General features: G+C 42.0%; 2 protein-coding genes across 2 annotated transcripts; one reads left to right on the plus strand and one right to left on the minus strand.

Moving 5' to 3' along the window:
- Window positions 1-325: 325 nt before the first annotated feature.
- LOC109484077 (trafficking protein particle complex subunit 6B-like) lies at window positions 326-6055 on the minus strand. The gene is made up of 6 exons (XM_019787289.1): window positions 5934-6055; window positions 5381-5442; window positions 4623-4740; window positions 3343-3426; window positions 2634-2727; window positions 326-1330 (listed from the first exon to the last, which is right to left on the minus strand). The coding sequence occupies exons 1-6, from the start codon at window positions 6003-6005 to the stop codon at window positions 1296-1298; spliced, it is 465 nt and encodes a 154-aa protein (XP_019642848.1). The 5' UTR covers window positions 6006-6055; the 3' UTR covers window positions 326-1295.
- Window positions 6056-6308: 253 nt separating this feature from the next.
- LOC109484020 (pinin-like) lies at window positions 6309-14227 on the plus strand. Its single transcript, XM_019787185.1, has 9 exons — window positions 6309-6459; window positions 7417-7503; window positions 9083-9151; window positions 9781-9868; window positions 10066-10163; window positions 10569-10650; window positions 11101-11256; window positions 12624-12762; window positions 13835-14227. The coding sequence occupies exons 1-9, from the start codon at window positions 6347-6349 to the stop codon at window positions 14110-14112; spliced, it is 1110 nt and encodes a 369-aa protein (XP_019642744.1). The 5' UTR covers window positions 6309-6346; the 3' UTR covers window positions 14113-14227.
- The last annotated feature ends 3791 nt before the right edge of the window (window positions 14228-18018 follow it).

The following is an 18018-nucleotide window of genomic DNA, read 5'->3' on the forward strand; positions in this document are numbered from 1 at the left end:
TTACGCCTGTCAGATTTACCCCCCCCCTCTCACGGAGACCCACTGGATCTGACAATTACCTTCAAGATCTGACTCAACTCTAGAATAAACTTGGAGACAGCCTAGTCCTGCGCTTACGGTGGGCCTTAGCCTCAGACATTTGCCACACCCAAACAATAAACCCTAACCCTTACCCTTACCCTCAAGGTACTCCATATCCTCACAAGTGTGCAGATCACTAAAATGTCTGCTGGTTGTGTAATAGCATCTCTGTTTTCATTCACTTTCCTTTCAGGTAAAATACAATGTTTCATGTAAGCAGATATTATAAAGAATGACACAAGGCTTCATTTTTACACATACATGTACTCAAATAATCATCACATAACTACTACATTCAAGTATGCTAATAATATGTAATATCAAATGTTCTGCAATCAATAGGCAGACATTCATACATACATATAGTTATCAGTAAATTCAATCATGTATATGATTGGGAATTATGACAATACATGTACATTCATTCACAAATTTGACACTGATTTCAAAGTACATTTCATTTAAATACATTACAGCAAGTAACATGTAGCTATTTCTTATGGTACAAAGTCTCAAACAATGATTCCCCACAGCTCTCATGTTATCCATAGTAATAGTGGCTATGATAGCCACTGGGCCAGCAATATTAGACCACAGCAAGTAAATGTTATGGATAACATCCTGCCCAGACTCCAGATTTAATGCGATAGGGAAAAAAAAAAACAAGGCGAGAATTAAAAAAACAAGATTCCTACATTTTCAAATGTTGAGATTGTAAACATCGTTAAGGCCACACAAATTTAATTTGTTGTTTCTCGGATCGCCCTGTCCATTTTTTTCTGATTTGCAAAAAAAATAAAAATTTTTAGGTTCTATATTTACTGCAAAATGCTCACTGAAAGAGTCCTTTTCTTCCTAGTTCTTAAGTTTTTCAATGTAATAATGCAATTTTGTTTCATTAGAAGTTCAAAATCTATTGTTTTAATTATAAACCAGCCTAGTATGTTCACTTCATGGCTCATATTGTAACATTTCCGGCTATCATGGGGTGCCTTGTCCTGTTTTTTTTTTTTTGGCCCTGTCGCTCCTGATTTTTTCTGAAAAAATCTGAGAAACAACAGATTCAATTGGTGTGGCCTAAACAGGAATTGTGGTGACCTGCTGTGGCTTTACAGAGATACTAATAAGCATTGCCTGAATATCCATACATGTACATCTATGCATCACAGACTTCTGTCTGCAGTACAGTGGGTATCAGCTAGGTGCCCTCGGTGCTATTGTGATCTCTGGATCATGATCTGGAATTTACCTATGTGAGAAACAAGAGATTGTGAGAGGGAGCTGCTTTGTCTTCGATGTGGATGGTTAAAAATAGTAAGGCCAAATGGTGAACAGACATAACTTTACTATTTTACTATCAAAAAGTAAGAGATTTTCCAACTAAAAGTTGAGCAGTGTAGAATGTATCATACTTTTTTGCCATGACTACTTTTACTTTTTTTTACATTTATTTCATCATTAACATGCCTAGGTCATCCTCCTTCGCAGGGCTAAAATCCTCCGGTTCCTTCCTTCGGGTTTTAGCCCTGCTATTTACCGCTGACAGTTTGACTTTTGGTGACGTCACTAATAAATAATTCATGAGCTTGCCTTATTTGGCACAAACCAATCAGTGCCAAGATTACAACTTTACAAAATGGCGGCGCGGTAGAATAACAACAACAGAGAAGCATGGAGCGTGCTGAGGGGGGAGGAACCAAGATTTGCTTGTTTTGTGGGAAGGGGGTCGTTCCAAAAAGTTACCGCTCGCTGTTTTCAGTTCACGTGACCTCCCTTCACGCACAGATCCGGCAGATTTTGCACGTGACACCTGACAAAAAAGTCTGGACGAGGAAAGGGCTGTCAAGCGCCATCTGCCGCGAGTGCTTTGCAAAACTTAACCGGCTGGCCAAGACGGATGTCGGGGGGCTTGCCCTAACTCTGTCTCGGCTTTGGCCAGGGCTTTGGCCGCTGCTGGGAAGCCCATATAGCACAGGCTCTTCCCTCCTCCTGTCCGCACACTCAGAAAAACGTCTCTGCCATCAAGCAGCGCCCGTAGCGTCGACTGCTGATGCTCACGAAGCCGCTCGACTCCAAATAAATCTTGCACGGCTCGCACGAAACTGCTAGTATCTGTAATAGCCGCCATCTTGGCCTGTCCCAACATGGGAATGTAAGACGTAACCTGATTGGCTAATAGGTTCCCAGCGACCTTTGCGGTTTTTGCGCAAAGCTCGGTGCGCAAATTCTCTGATTGGCTGACAGCAGTTTGGCGGTGACGTCACCAAAAGTCAAACTGTCAGCAGTAAATAGCAGGGCTAAAACCCGAAGGAACCGGAGGATTTTAGCCCTGCGAAGGAGGATGGCCTAGGTGGCCCCTTCAACTTATAAAAGTTGATATCCAAGGGGGCCCAGTATGTACGGGCAAACATGTTACACTCCGCGTGGTGGAGACTACGGAGGACGACATTCAGTTTAATAAGATCCGTTGTATCGGAAGACAAGTTTTAAGTCATACCAATAATTTTCTATGTCTTATAAAACAAAGCAACAAAGTCTGTATCTGAACTTACAAGCCGGCATGTTCTGGACCTCTGCTGTGACGATGCAGCTGATGCCCAGGTTAGCCAGAGCTCCTCGGATCAGCCCACAGGGAAACGCTAGGTACTGTGGACAGAACAGTAGGTTAGCTACTTTGGACACAACTAAAGGCTAGGTACTGTGGACACAACTAAAGGCTAGGTACTGTGTGGACACAACTAAAGGCTAGGTACTGTGGACACAACTAAAGGCTAGGTACTGTGCGGACACAACTATAGGTTAGCTACTGTGGACACAACTAAAGGCTAGGTACTGTGGACACAACTAAAGGCTAGGTACTGTGTGGACACAACTAAAGGCTAGGTACTGTGGACACAACTAAAGGCTAGGTACTGTGTGGACAGAACTGAAGGCTAGGTACTGTGTGGACAGAACTAAAGGCTAGGTACTGTGTGGACAGAACTGAAGGCTAGGTACTGTGTGGACAGAACTGAAGGCTAGGTACTGTGTGGACAGAACTGAAGACTAGGTACTGTGTGGACAGAACTGAAGGCTAGGTACTGTGTGGACAAAACTGAAGGTTAGGTACTGTGTGGACAGAACTGAAGGCTAGGCACTGTATGGTGAGACTTGATGGCTAACGGCTAGTGGAAAGGATGAAAGAGATTCGGTATGCAGCTCAAATAGGTTTGGTAACCAGGTTAGGAAAATTGGTTTATAAAGTAAGAAGTACAGCCTTACATTTGGTGCAGCCTCCAGATACTGTTTACTGGCCGAGATCTGTGTAAGAACTCTGCATCTGTTGTCCTGTAGAACATACACACCCTGGAAGGAAGACAGACACCTGTCAATTACTGTCAATCACTGTCAATCACACCTGTCAATCACTGTCAGGCTTGTGCTACATGTATGTAAGCTTGGAAGGACAGGCAGGAAAGTTGCATCATTATTACAAAATGTTTGAATTAGTACTGACAACCAATTTGACAGTATCTTATAGAAACAATAAATAATCTGCTGCAGGAATTTTGCCAATGACTCATAACTTCTACAAAAAGATCTGAACACCCTGGAAGAGTGGCATGTCCAACAAGGGTTAACTTACTTGCATACATGTCACCTGTAACTTGTAAGACCAAACATAGAATATGCTGTGTCAGTATGGGATCCATACACAAAGAAAGACAAAGATAAACTAGAAAGGTACAGAACCAAGCTGCAAGATTCTGCACGGACAACTGTGAGTATGAGTCATATATATAATACCAATGACTTTAAAAATGGTACATGCTGCTTTCTCTGCTGAGCACTAAAGCATTTGGGAAAATGTGTGGGAGTTAAACACACACAAATACCAATGGAAAAGCCCCTACTGTAATGTTTGCGGTACTGTGTGGCCCAAGGACTACAGAAATGGAGATGATTTGATTTTTTTTTAATTTTCTTAGTTTGCACATTACTAGTAAACAAAACAGACTTACAAAACAAGGATAAAAACAGGTGCAGGAGGAGGGGAGAAGCATGGAATGCTTATACAAGGGCCTCCTCCTCTAAACTATACAAAATCAAATATAATCAATAAATGGAAATAATACAATAGAAAAGGGAAATAATACAATAAAGATAATCAAATATTATACGGTATAAATTAATGACAATGAATTAAGGTAATGTAGGTTATAAATACAGTGATAAATTCAGTGCAATAATGATGATAATAATAATTATTATAAGTTGAAATAAGAAAGGACACTATGAAACTATTCCAGGGGGCTAGGTTGGTTTATCAGATGGTTTTTCAGAGCTTGTTTGAATGGTGGAAAAGACAAACTTTACTAGTAGAGATCTTTAGGGTTGGTGGTAGATTATTCCATAAGGTGACACATTTTTATTTGACAGACATTTGGGCACCACTCTATGTACTATCAAAAACACAAGAGGCTTGTATTTAACCTCCTTGTATTTAACCTCCTTTGTACTATACATGTACTTTAAGGTGTCAGGAAAGATGTTTGCCTCACCTGATGGTTTGTTCTGAGGTTGTCGACCTGCTTCTTGTAGACGCTCGTCCAGAAATCCTTACAGATGAACTTCATGATGTCCAGCTCATCCTTAAACCTGGAGCTGTCTCGGGTAAATCTGGCAAAAAGGCAAAAAAACTCATCAATGCTGTCAGAGGATTGTTAGAGGCTAACTCGATGGTAAGGAGAACAATAAGTTTGAATAACATTCAAAACAGGTATAACTAATAACTGATGTTTGGACCTCCTGTTTGTGTTGGAACATTTGACAAGCTAAATTCAAAAAGTGAGCAAAAAACCTGCCGTACGTTTACTGTCAAAATACAATGAATGTGGTTTTAGTGTCAAACTGCAGCGCAGAACACTACCATTTTAAATGTATCTGTCTCAGCACACATAGTGTTCACAGTTATGTACTAGTATAGTTTTGGGGTTCACAGCAAAAGGTAAGATAACAAAAGTCATGCACATTCAAGTAGAATAGTTACCAAACTTAGGAAATTCCCCATAACAAAGATAACGTTACACATATTATAACGTTACATTGTAAAAAAAATGCATACTAGCAAGGACACTATAATGTCAATTGATACTAGTAAGAGTGAGAGCTGTAGCATTGAGAATGGAATATTTACAAAAAATATTAAACAGGAATGAAAAAAGAAGTGTGTGAATTAAACCCCATATAAGTTAAACAACTCATCAGAAGTTTTGATCACGAGTATTTTTTGTTGAACACTAAATTTTGCTGTACCCACCTTTCTGCCAGACTGTGCCCCACCCGGTAGCCCATGTTCTCCAGGATCGGAATGCATTTCTCCTGTCAAGGAAACAGCCGCAGATAAAAACTTAGACAGAACACTGATTCTGGATTTCTGTTCCCAGGGCCATATAACAGTTATACATTATCTTATGCCGAAATCAAAGCAGGCTGTATTTCGGTAGATAAATAAATAAACTTGTAAACTTGTATTTCACCCTGCAAGAATAATATTTTCTTCATGTGTATTCCGGTGTATTCCGGTAATAGACGGACCCTTTGACTGAAGGAAAACCACAGCCTTCTGTAATTTTGATATCATCTTCTCTCTCTTTTCTTTTGCCCAACATCATACAGTAGTAATGATGACTCTGGCATGCCAGAAGTGCACTGCTGTTGACAGTTGTGTATGATGCGATGTTACATGTAGGATGATGCTGCACATAAATTATCCAGTCTGAGACTCGTAATCCTATGTGTAAGACCGTAGACTCGGTCGGGTTATTATGTTAACAAATATCTGACTGGAGTTATAACGTTAGCATTGTTACCTCGTCTGCCGTCTTGAAAAGGTAAGAAACAACTTCCATGTGAAGAAACTCAAATAGGGCTTCGTCCGCCATTTTGACTACATGTCAGAGATGTATCAACATCGCCACCTATCGGTTTAGCTCAAAACTCCAAGTACTATGCTGACGCCCGAGTGGGGTCTACCACATAGAGGGGAATAATTTGACTTGTTGTGTCGCATTGTACAACGTTTCATTAAAATGCTTCCATAAATTACTGTTTAGAAATTTTCAGAGGAATATGAGTTTTTTTTCTCAAATAGATATTTCACCTTTGCTGTTCATTTAACGTCCCAAAACATATAATCATATTATGCCATCCCTCCGTACCGTGTGGCATCGTCCGAATTACCCTGTACGCTTTGCGTGACCCAGCGGCGTGAGGTTTGTCCACGATGGCGGTGGTCGTCAGATCTTTGCAGGATCAAATCAGTAAAGCCAAAGAAAACCTGAAAGGCGTCGATGAAAACATTAAAAAGTTGATCGGCAGGGACCCCAGCGATGCCAGGTAAGATCTGGAACCATTTTGGGCAATTTTAGATCAAATAGGTTGTGTCTCCCCAGGTCTGTGCCGAACCGAACCTGCTGACCGACAACATGCATGATAATTATGGTACAGGCCAGGGAGGGAGGGGGGTAAATCATCCGTTTGTTACTAACGTTACCTTCATGAGCTCTGTTGTGTATAGATCTACACTGTATCTATCTTGTTCTCTGCGTCGAAAAGATTAACTCCACGTCCATCTAATCCAAACAACACACTCGAGTTTGTTTTATAATGACTATAATATTCATAATAAGTAATAATTTATGAAGGAAATTTTTATGTCTCTTTTTGAAGCCACTTAAACGGAACCAGATCTTTTTTTTAACTTTTCCGTGTCCGCCACGGCACTTTATTAAATACATGTACAAATGTTCATTGATACATGTATGTCATAAGTTAACAAATTCTTAGTGTACAAAGTGTACTCGTCTTATGTGTATATATATGGAACAGTAATAAAGGAAGGTACTAACTACATCGTCTTTCTGTAGTTGTCTGTGGTCATCTTTATGTCTTAACCAGGACACATAGATGGCATACTTAGCAGAACCAGATCTTTGCGCAGCCAAGTTTTGGCCAAGATCTGTAGAGAACAGAAGTTGTCTATAACTGTTTAAGCTGAGTTGGTACTGTGTACTTTGGACTACTAGTACTAGTGCGTGATAAATTTGTAAGAAGACAACTTGAAATAAATTTATCTATATAAATTAATCTCAGGACGGCTGGGTGGCCCCATTCAACCTACAATGAAAAAAAAATCACTTTATGAAAGTAGGAAGAAGTCCCCAAATCCATTTGACACATTTGTTTGCTTGTTTGTTTGTTTGTTTGTGCAGTGCCGTGGGTGGCCCGGGAAAGGGAGTTTGTAATAGCCGCCCTGTAACTGATGTTTGTTTGTTTGTTTGTTTGTTTGTGCAGGCCTGGTGCGGTGGGTGGCCCGGGAAGGAGAGTGTCCCTGGGAGGAGCTGGTCCCGGAGTCGGCCGCGGCCGTGGAGCGGGATTCAGGTACACTCACTAACTCACTAACATACACACAAACACACATACAAACTCACTAACACACATACAGGTACTGTACAACACAAACTCACTAACTCACTAACATACACACAAACACAAATGCAAACTCACTAACATACATACACACTCACTAACACACACACACTTCAGGTAACTCACACACACAGACAAACTCATGCACACAGACAGACTGACTCATGCACGGACAGACAGATGTACTCACAAACACTTCAGGTAACACCTGTACTCACACACACAGACACATACATGTAGTACACACACGCACAAACACACACACACTTCAGGTAACACCTGTACTCACATACACAGACACATACATGTAGTATACACACTCACAAACACACACACACTTGAGGTAACACCTGTACTCACATACACAGACACATGCATGTAGTATACACACTCACAAACACACACACACTTCAGGTAACACCTGTACTCACACACACAGACACATACATGTAGTATGCACACTCACAAACACACACACACACTTCAGGTAACACCTGTACTCACATACACAGACACATACATGTAGTATACCACACCTCAACAAACACACACACACTCAGTACACTGTACTCACATACACACACACACTTCAGGTAACACCTGTACTCACACACACAGACACATACATGTAGTACACACACTCACAAACACACACACACTTCAGGTAACACCTGTACTCACATACACAGACACATACATGTAGTACACACAAACACACACACACTTCAGGTAACACCTGTACTCACATACACAGACACATACATGTAGTATACACACTCACAAACACACACACACTTCAGGTAACACCTGTACTCACATACACAGACACATGTAGTACACACACTCAGAAACACACACTTCAGGTAACACCTGTACTCACATACACAGACACATACATGTAGTACACACACTCGCAAACACACACACACTTCAGGTAACACCTGTACTCACACACGCAGACACATACATGTAGTATACACACTCACAAACACACACAAACTTCAGGTAACACCTGTACTCACACACACAGACACATACATGTAGTATACACACTTACAAACACACACAAACTTCTGGTAACATTACTAAAAAGACTTTTTTCCGCATATCTACACTAGTGCAGATACAGGAAAAATTGAATATTCCTTGCATCAAAAAATTGTATCTGCACCACTCACACTTTGAAGAATATCACTGAAGAATATAGACTGGTGCCAGACCAAGTTACACGTTTCTTGTTAAGACCTAAACCCCTTGTGTTGTGCTGATTTCCTGTTACAGTACTTCCCATCTAAAACCTTGTGTTTGTTGTGCTGATTTCCTGTTACATTACTTCCGACCTAAAACCTTGTGTTTGTTGTGCTGATTTCCTGTTACATTACAAATGTACTTCCCATCTAAAACCTTGTGTTTGTTGTGCTGATTTCCTGTTACATTACTTCCGACCTAAAACCGTGTGTTTGTTGTGCTGATTTCCTGTTACATTACTTCCCATCTAAAACCTTGTGTTTGTTGTGCTGATTTCCTGCAGGCGGGAGTCCGAGGACTGGGGTGAGGGGCCGGCGGTCAAGCGCCGAGGAGAAATCGGACTGGGCGCCAGGTGAGAGCTGTCTCTCTGTCCTTCTGTCTGTCTGTCCTTCTGTCTGTCTGTCCTTCTGTCTGTCTGTCCTTCTGTCTGTCCTGTCTGTCTGTCCTTCTGTCTGTCCTTCTGTCTGTCTGTCCTTGTGTCAGTCTGTCCTTCTGTCTGTCTGTCCTTCTGTCTGTCCTTCTGCCTGTCTGTCCTTCTGTCTGTCTGTCCTTCTGTCTGTCCTGTCTGTCCTTCTGTCTGTCTGTCCTTCTGTCTGTCTGTCCTGTCTGTCTGTCCTTCCGTGTGTCTGTCCTTCGGTCTGTCTGTCCTTCCGTCTATCTGTCCTTCTCTCTGTCCTGTCTGTCTGTCCTTCTGTCTGTCATGTTCTAGTACTCCCTTTCCTGTCCTTCAGTCTAAAGCAGCAATAAATACAAAATAATACTTCTCCATCTAAGTCTGTCTGGATGTTAGTCTTACCGGGAACCAGCTGCAGCTGCATACTTTATTACTTCAATGTTTTTCTTCAGTGTCGTGTTATCTATTATTAAGATCTACCAGTATTCTTGATCATGATTTTCTATACGTTGTTCCCCAGGGACCGGCGGGTGGTGACGTACCGCGGGCGTTAGTGACATGTGTTTGTTTGTTTGTTTGTTCCCCAGGGACCGGCGAGTGGTGACGTACCGCGGGCGCGGCCGCGGGCGAGGACGGAGGGACGAAGAGGACGATGAAGATGAACTTCCTCACAAGGTCAGATTCAGACTCTATTTATTGCTCACAGCTGTTATAACAGCCGAGATTGTTATAACAGAAATGCAGTTGTAAACACTCGACAACGCCAGCATGTGCACTGCCTTTGTGGGCTGTGGATGTAGCCATGTGGATGTAGCCACGTGGATGTAGCCATGTGGCTGTAGCCATGACATGTCATTTTTGTCCTGCTGCAGCCGTCCCTAGCGTCCTCCGTGATCCCCACCCCAACCGCCAAAATGACGCGTAAGGACTCCATCGACCAGCTGAACAAGGACGAGCAGAGCAAGAAGAGGTTGGTTAGGACAAAGCTCGGTACAAAGTGATGTCAGTAAAGCTGGAGGATTTGTACATGTCCTTCATGTGTGTGTTGAGCATCACCAGTTCTTGTGTGTTGGACTGGCCGACATAGAGGAAACGCTCATTTTTATTTTGTCAAACACAGGAAGTGATTTTATTTGCTGAGAGAACAGGTGTACATTTAGATGTGTCTGTCCTGTACCAAGGTGTTAATGAACGAATGACTGTCATGAGTAATTAAAAGAATATCACTGCCACAGACTGAAATGCATACTCTTTTTACAGATCATATGAAAGTAAGAAAAAAGCTAAGATATTTACAAATTACAAATTGAACATGTTGATAGAAATTATTGACATTCAGTGCTGAAACTGCTGATATGGAAACCTTTGCCAACAGGAACAGGAGAATGTTTGGGATGTTGATGGGGACTCTACAGAGGTTCCGCACAGAGGAGGTGTCAAAACAGCAGCAGGACAAGGTGAGACATGGGGGTCTGTATGGGAGGGTACAGGTGGGACATGGGGATCTGTATGGGGTGGGGGATACAGGTGGGACATGGGGGTCTGTATGGGGAGTACAGGTGGGACATGAGGGTCTGTATGGGGGTACAGGTGGGACATGGGGGTCTGTCTGGGGGGTACAGGTGGGACATGGGGGTCTGTATGGGGGGTACAGGTGGGACATGGTCTTTTTCTGGCCCAGGAGCGTCGGTGCTCGGAGATCGATAAGTACTTACAATACCTCCCTTTCTGTCCCAGGAGCGTCGGCGCTCGGAGATCGATAAGTACTTACAATACCTCCCCTTTCTGTCCCAGGAGCGGCGGCGCTCAGAGATCGATAAGTACTTACAATACCTCCCTTTCTGTCCCAGGAGCGTCGGTGCTCGGAGATCGATAAGTACTTACAATACCTCCCCTTTCTGTCCCAGGAGCGGCGGCGCTCGGAGATCGATAAGAAGCTGGAGGAGAAGGTTGAGGAGGAGAAGAAGGCTGCGGCCGCCGAGAGACAGGTTCTCTTCAAGGAGCGTCGCGCCAAGCAGGCGGAACTCAGGAAACTGGAGTACAAGCTGGAGCTCGCACAACTGGTCAGTATAACTCGCACAACTGGTCAGTATAACTCACACAACTGGTCAGTATAACTCGCACAACTGGTCAGTATAACTCGCACAACTGGTCAGTATAACTCACACAACTGGTCAGTATAACTCGCACAACTGGTCAGTATAACTCACACAACTGGTAACCATTCATGTAGTATATTAACAAGCTGGAGCTCGCACAACTGGTCAGTATAACTCGCACAACTGGTCAGTATTACTCGCACAACTGGTAACCATTCATGTAGTATATTAACAAGCTGGAGCTCGCACAACTGGTCAGTATAACTCGCACAATTGGTCAGTATAACTCACACTGCTGGTCAGTATAACTAAGTCTTGCACAACTGGTCAGTATAACTCACACAGCTGGTCAGTATAACTCGCACAGCTGGTCAGTATAACTCGCACAACTGGTCAGTATTACTCGCACAACTGGTCAGTATAACTCACACTGCTGGTCAGTATAACTCACACAACTGGTCAGTATAACTCGCACAACTGGTCAGTATAACTCACACTGCTGGTCAGTATAACTCACACAGCTGGTCAGTATAACTCACACAGCTGGTCAGTATAACTCGCACAGCTGGTCAGTATAACTCGCACAACTGGTCAGTATAACTCGCACAACTGGTCAGTATTACTCGCACAACTGGTCAGTATAACTCGCACAACTGGTAACCATTCATTATAACTCACACAACTGGTAACCATTCATGTAGTATAACAAGCTGGAGCTCGCACAACTGGTCAGTATAACTCGCACAACTGGTAACCATTCATGTAGTATAACTCACACAACTGGTAACCATTCATGTAGTATAACTCACACAACTGGTAACCATTCATGTAGTATAACTCACACAACTGGTAACTACATTCATGTAGTATAACTCACACAACTGGTAACCATTCATGTAGTATAACTCACACAACTGGTAACCATTCATGTATAACTCACACAACTAGTAACCACTCATTTATTATAACAAGCTGGAGCTTATAATTCATGTTGGTGTGTCAGTTTGTGTGTGGATTTGAAAAGTCAGAGATGTAACTGTTCTGGAAAATGGACACTATATACAACACAATGTAACCAAATAATATATACACCAAAAAAACAGTACTCAAGCAACACTGGATATGATTTTAAAAACGGTCAGACATTTCAGTTAGTATCCACTAGCTTTCGTCAGTGACTCTGAGAGACCAGAAAAAAAATGCAGGTTAATAGCACAAACTATTGATTAATATGCAAATAAGTGAATAGAATTATTTTGTGAAGAATTATTTGCTTGAGCTGCAGTGATTGTTTGTTGTTTGACTGCAACGTTTGTTTGTTTGTCCTGCAGCAGGAGGAGTGGGACCGACACAACGCTCACCTGATGCAGTTTATCCAGGTCAAGGCGTCTCCCGCCCTCTTCTGGTGCCCCAAGAAGCACAGCAAGGAAACCTTACAGCTGCTCAAGGACTCACAGGATAGGTTAAAAAGTAAGACTTTAAACTTCTGCTTCAACCAATCAAGTAAACTTTTGTAACCTTTCTGTTCGTGTGTGTCCTTTTCAAAAGGCTTCTATACTTAAGTAGAGTCAATTCCGCGTCACCGAGTGGGTTGTTATTGTCATTATTTAGAAATGTTTTGAATTCTTTGTAATTGTTTGTCTAAGAAATTTCATAATTTGGAAATATTTTGAACATCTTGTCAATATTCTAAATAATTCCCTGGTTTTCTAAAACGTTTGAAATATTCCTGATATGGATTATGACATTTCCAATAGTTTCTAAATATTTGTAACAGCACTCTACCATTTTTTACCATTATTTGGAATTATTTCTAACATTTTGTAAATAGGTCAGTGGGATGGGAAGGAAGTAATTCACACATCCCTGTGAAGTACAGGGTAGACTGCCTGGGTGTCAGGCATTGATGCCTTACAACAAAAGAGCCACCAGTGTCCAGCAGTGAAATCTAAAAATATACAGAAGACTACAGAAGAGTAGGATTAGCACCTACTTTTATGGGGGCAATTACCCACATCTACCATTTGTCATTTGTTTGAAATAGTTCTAAATATTTCGAACAGTGAAAGAAACAAATGGGTAGTTCAAATTTATTCTAAATAAAGAGATTTTTGTACAGTCACTTTCAAAATGTTTCAGAAATATATAAATGAATTCAAATATATTCAAATTTTCATTTTCAAATTTTTGAAAAATTTAGAACTTTTGTTACTAGTGTATTCTTTCTTCGAAATAATTCAAAAGTATTAGAAACATGCAGAAAAAACCCACTCGTTGACGCGGAATGGACCCTATTAAGGCTGATTTATTTTTAAATCATCACGATTAAGTAAACTTGTGTGCAACTGTGACAGCTAGAACCTTTTTCTTTCTCTGTTTTCTGACTTAAAATGTGAAAATCTGGCTCCCATGTGTTCCTCTCAAGAAGCTTGTCAAGTTTCATTCTGAATTATCAGTGTTTAGTATGAATGGCGATGTCTTCATTTTTAACAAGTAACGTGCTACAGTAGCCATTCATCCCTTGTTTCTGTTCTCTCCACAGAGGTATTCGATAAGCGTAGGAAAGATCTGGAGGAAGAGATCAGTGTGATGGAGGTAACGACTGAGTCAGGTAAAAGCCAGGGGGGTGCGGAACCCCGGGAGGGGGTGTGGAGGCCGGGGAGGGGGGTGTGGAGGCCGGGGAGGGGGTCCAGAAGCTGGGCAGGGGGGTGCGGAAGGGAAGGGGGCAGCCCCAAACGTGCAGGACCTGGACGACCTTCCCGAGGACACTGGGATAGAAATCGGGGAGGAGGAGATGGACACGGGTGTGGCAAAGGATGATGGGAAGGAACTGGTGCATGATGGGAAGGAACCAGAGGATGCTGGGAAGTTGCATGATGGGAAGAGCAGAGGTGAGGAGGGCCAGGGCAGAAGTAGGAAGGAGTCTGGGAGGGAGAAGGGCAGAAGGAGGGACTCGGAACGGAAGCGGTCTCAGTCGGGGCAGGAGGCTGACAGGAAGCCGTCTCAGTCGGGGGAAACGGGGAACAGCTCTGAGAATCCAGTTGGGAAGGAGTCTTGTGAGGTTGGGAAGGAGTCTTGTGAGGTTGGGAAGGAGTCTTGTGAGGTTGGGAAGGAGTCTTGTGAGGTTGGGCAGGAGTCTTGTGAGGTTGGGAAGGAGTCTTGTGAGGTTGGGAAGGAGTCTTATGAGGTTGGGAAGGAGACCTGTGAGGTTAGGCAGGCGGAGGAGCCTGATGTTGAACGGTCGGGGGCGAATGTGGAGGCAGCCATGGCGGGACCAGACACTTCGGAGGAACCGATGGTGACGGAAGCAGCGACAGAAGGGGACGAGAAGGGAGCAGAGAAGACTGAGGATTGGCCGACAGGCTCGGGGGAGGGGGACTGGGAAATGGTGGAGTAAGGGGGGGGACTGGGAAATGGTGGAGTAAGGGGGGGACTGGGAAATGGTGGAGTAAGGGGGGAATGGGGGGGGGCAGTTGGATACTAGGGGTGTTGTATAGGTAGAGTCGAGTTGTGTCAGCTCAGGTATCAGTAATTCTGTGTGAGTCGTACAGATGACCCGTGGTCCTGTGGGGTTAAATTTGCAACAGTGTTCATTTTTTTTTTGCTGTCGGTCCTTGCAGACAACATCAAGGGGTTTTTTTGCCATTTTTCTTGACATTACGGTAACTTCCTAGCCAGGGGTGTGTGCTGTGAGTCTGTTGGCAGGTTCTTGCTGTTGTACAGAACAGAATCTGACGGGTTTGTCTCCGACTGGTTCTTGGCTTCATCCTGGGACCGAGTCTGACATGAGGGATGGCATTTCAGTTGGTCCATGTGATGGATCCATGGACTAGCTTCTGTTTCTAAGGGCTCTTTTGTTCTTCCTAAAATACCTGGCTGTGGACAACGTTTCTATCCAGCTTTACATAATCATATTGCAGCTTGGGCTGGGCTTGGCATCTCAGGGTTGGGAAGCATTGTTCCTGTTGGTCCGTTTGTAGGAATCGCTCAGTGGTCCATATGTAATAAGGGCTGTGGGGAGGGGGGCACATCTGTTGTTCTTTCATGTATATAAGATGTTGTGCTGCCATTGTCAGCAATGCATGTAGAGGTAGAGTTTTGCTGTTAAGTGTTCCTCCTAAAGGGAGACTGTTCAGCAGATTTTTTTACCAAGCGAAGTATTGTAAGAATTGTTTTCTTTTCAGGCTAAATCATTGTTGTGATTTTAGATACTGTTCTTAGGTAAAACTTGCCATGTTCCAAGTCAACACCTGATGGACCTGGGAACAATTTGTAGATACTGTAGTAGATTCCAAACAGCTGACACTGTCCATACGTAAAAAGGAATGTCATAATTTTAGTGTTTAGGAAAGGCAGTTTATATCCCTGGTGGTTGAATGTCAACATTTTAAGAGCTGGTGTATGATTGAAACACTGCTTGTAAATTCAGTTGTTAAAAGTGATGAACTAGATCCATAATGTATGTAAGTCTGAAGTTCACCAATAAAGGTCCTAGAAGATTTATATGTTTTCAATGGTAATGCTTGAAGCTGTGTGTAGATTAAGACCTTAGTGTTTGGAGAGACCGTAAGCAGTGGCTATTGTCTGTGTGTGTGTGTCTGTGTGTGTAAGTGCATATGTGTGTGTGTGTGTGTGTGTGAATGAATGAATGAATGATACTTTATTTCCGTGTCGTGCGCTATCCCGCGCCCAGCCCGTGTGGGCTTATACGACACCGATTCAATAAATTATACATAAACAAAAGACGATCAAAGGTACAGATAACAGAATCCAAACAAAAAAAAGAACGCAAATAAAGGTAGGATATATACAATAATGGTGGACAAATAAGTGAACTCATAGCAGATCGTAAAATTAATACAAATAAACAAATCTGTACATAATGAACCAAGAGTTCACAAAATAAATACAAGTACAAAATGGTAAATAACACATAATAAGAGAAAACAAACATGCAGAAGTAACAAAAAGTGACAACTGTTGATGTGTTATGAATACAGGTATTTTCTTCTTTTCCCCCACGCTCGATAAATGAAAGTTGCTAGGTCAGATACACCCTCGTGAAAGAGCCACTTAATTCTATTTTCATCTCTTTCCCATATGATGTCAGGTGATTTTGTATAAATTTTACGAAACATATTTTCTCGAAGATCGTCATAAAAGGGACAGTAAAAAAGAAAATGTGTTTCGTTTTCTACTTCATCCAGGTCACACATGGTACAGATTCTATTTTCCTCAGGAATTCCCTGGTACCGTCCAGTTTCAATATTGATAGGTAAAATACCAGCTCGCAGCTGCGCACACAGTGATCTTTGGCGTTTGGGGAGACACATAGTTACATATTTTTCTATACAGTAAGTATCTTTAAACAGAGCACATGTTCTAAGTTTAGGTTCAAAAGTACTTTGGTGCCCAGTCTTGCTTGTATGTGTGTGTGTAAGTGCATATGTGTGTTTGTGTGTGTGTGTAAGTTCATGTGTGTTTGTGTGTGTGTAAGTGCATATATGTGTGTGTGTGTGTACATATGTGTGTGTGTGAGTGCATATGTGTGTGTGTGTGTGTGTGTGTAAGTGCATAATGTGTGTGTGTGTGTAAGTGCATATGTGTGTGTGTGCAGGTGAATGCATATACATGTATATCTGTGTGTGTGCGTGCATATGTGTATGTGTGTGTGTGTGTGTGTAAGTGCATGTGTGTGTGTGTGTGTGTGTAAGTGCATATGTGTCTGTGTGTGTGTGTGTAAGTGCATATGTGTGTGTATGTGCAGGTGAATGCATATACATGTATATCTGTGTGTGTGAGGCTCATCTGTATAAGATGTAGGAGATGTAAAATGAAAAGCAGAGTGCTTCAGACTGAGGTGTAACATCCTTTATTTTCTCAGAATGAGCAGCAGAACATAAACTGAAAGTGTTGTGTAGTCATGAACTGCAGTGTTGCACCCTTAACATCACCACAATAAGGCCACACCAATTTAATTTGTTGGTTCTCGGATTTAAAAAAAAAATATGTAGCGACGGGAAAAAACCAGGTCTAGGCATCCTATTATAGCCCCAAATGCTACGATAGGAGCCATGAAGTCTACACAAAGGGCTGGGTTAATTTTTAACAATGAATTTTGAACTTTTATTCAAACCACTGCATTGATAGATGAAAAAAACTGCTGGGGGCAAAAAAATGAGCATATTTGAGTTGATTCAGAACCAGAATCTTTTTTTTTTTTGCAAGGCAGAAAAAAAAGTAAGAGGGAAATCCGAAAACCAACAAATTGGTGTGGCAAATTAAATTACTACTCAACTATCACTAACTTTACATTTATGACTTTTTATTGATTTTGAGAGTCAAACTTAAAGTTTTTATGAAATCTTTGATTCAAAGTAAAAGTCTCTATGGCTTGAAGGACAAAATGCAATAAAACAATGCAGTATCATCACGGAGAAACTTGCACCTGCTACAATCAATGTACAAGGCAGTTAACAATAACTCCCAGTCTGAGAATATATAAACAGCTTTCAGATGGATTGTGGCAAGCGAAAGTTCTCCTATAGAGGCCCTATCCTCTGGAACAGGTTGCCACATGATATAAAGACCTGCCTGTCCATGTCCACTTTTAAAATGAGAATCTGGACTGGACAATGACTGGACTGGACAATTTGTACTTTGTTATTTATCATTATTTATTGATGTTATTGTTTATTTACTGTTTTTCCTTTATTATTATTACCA

The sequence above is a fragment of the Branchiostoma belcheri genome, unplaced genomic scaffold, assembly GCF_001625305.1.
Source record: "Branchiostoma belcheri isolate BF01 breed outbred unplaced genomic scaffold, Haploidv18h27 scaffold68, whole genome shotgun sequence".
Classification (NCBI taxonomy): domain Eukaryota; kingdom Metazoa; phylum Chordata; class Leptocardii; order Amphioxiformes; family Branchiostomatidae; genus Branchiostoma; species Branchiostoma belcheri.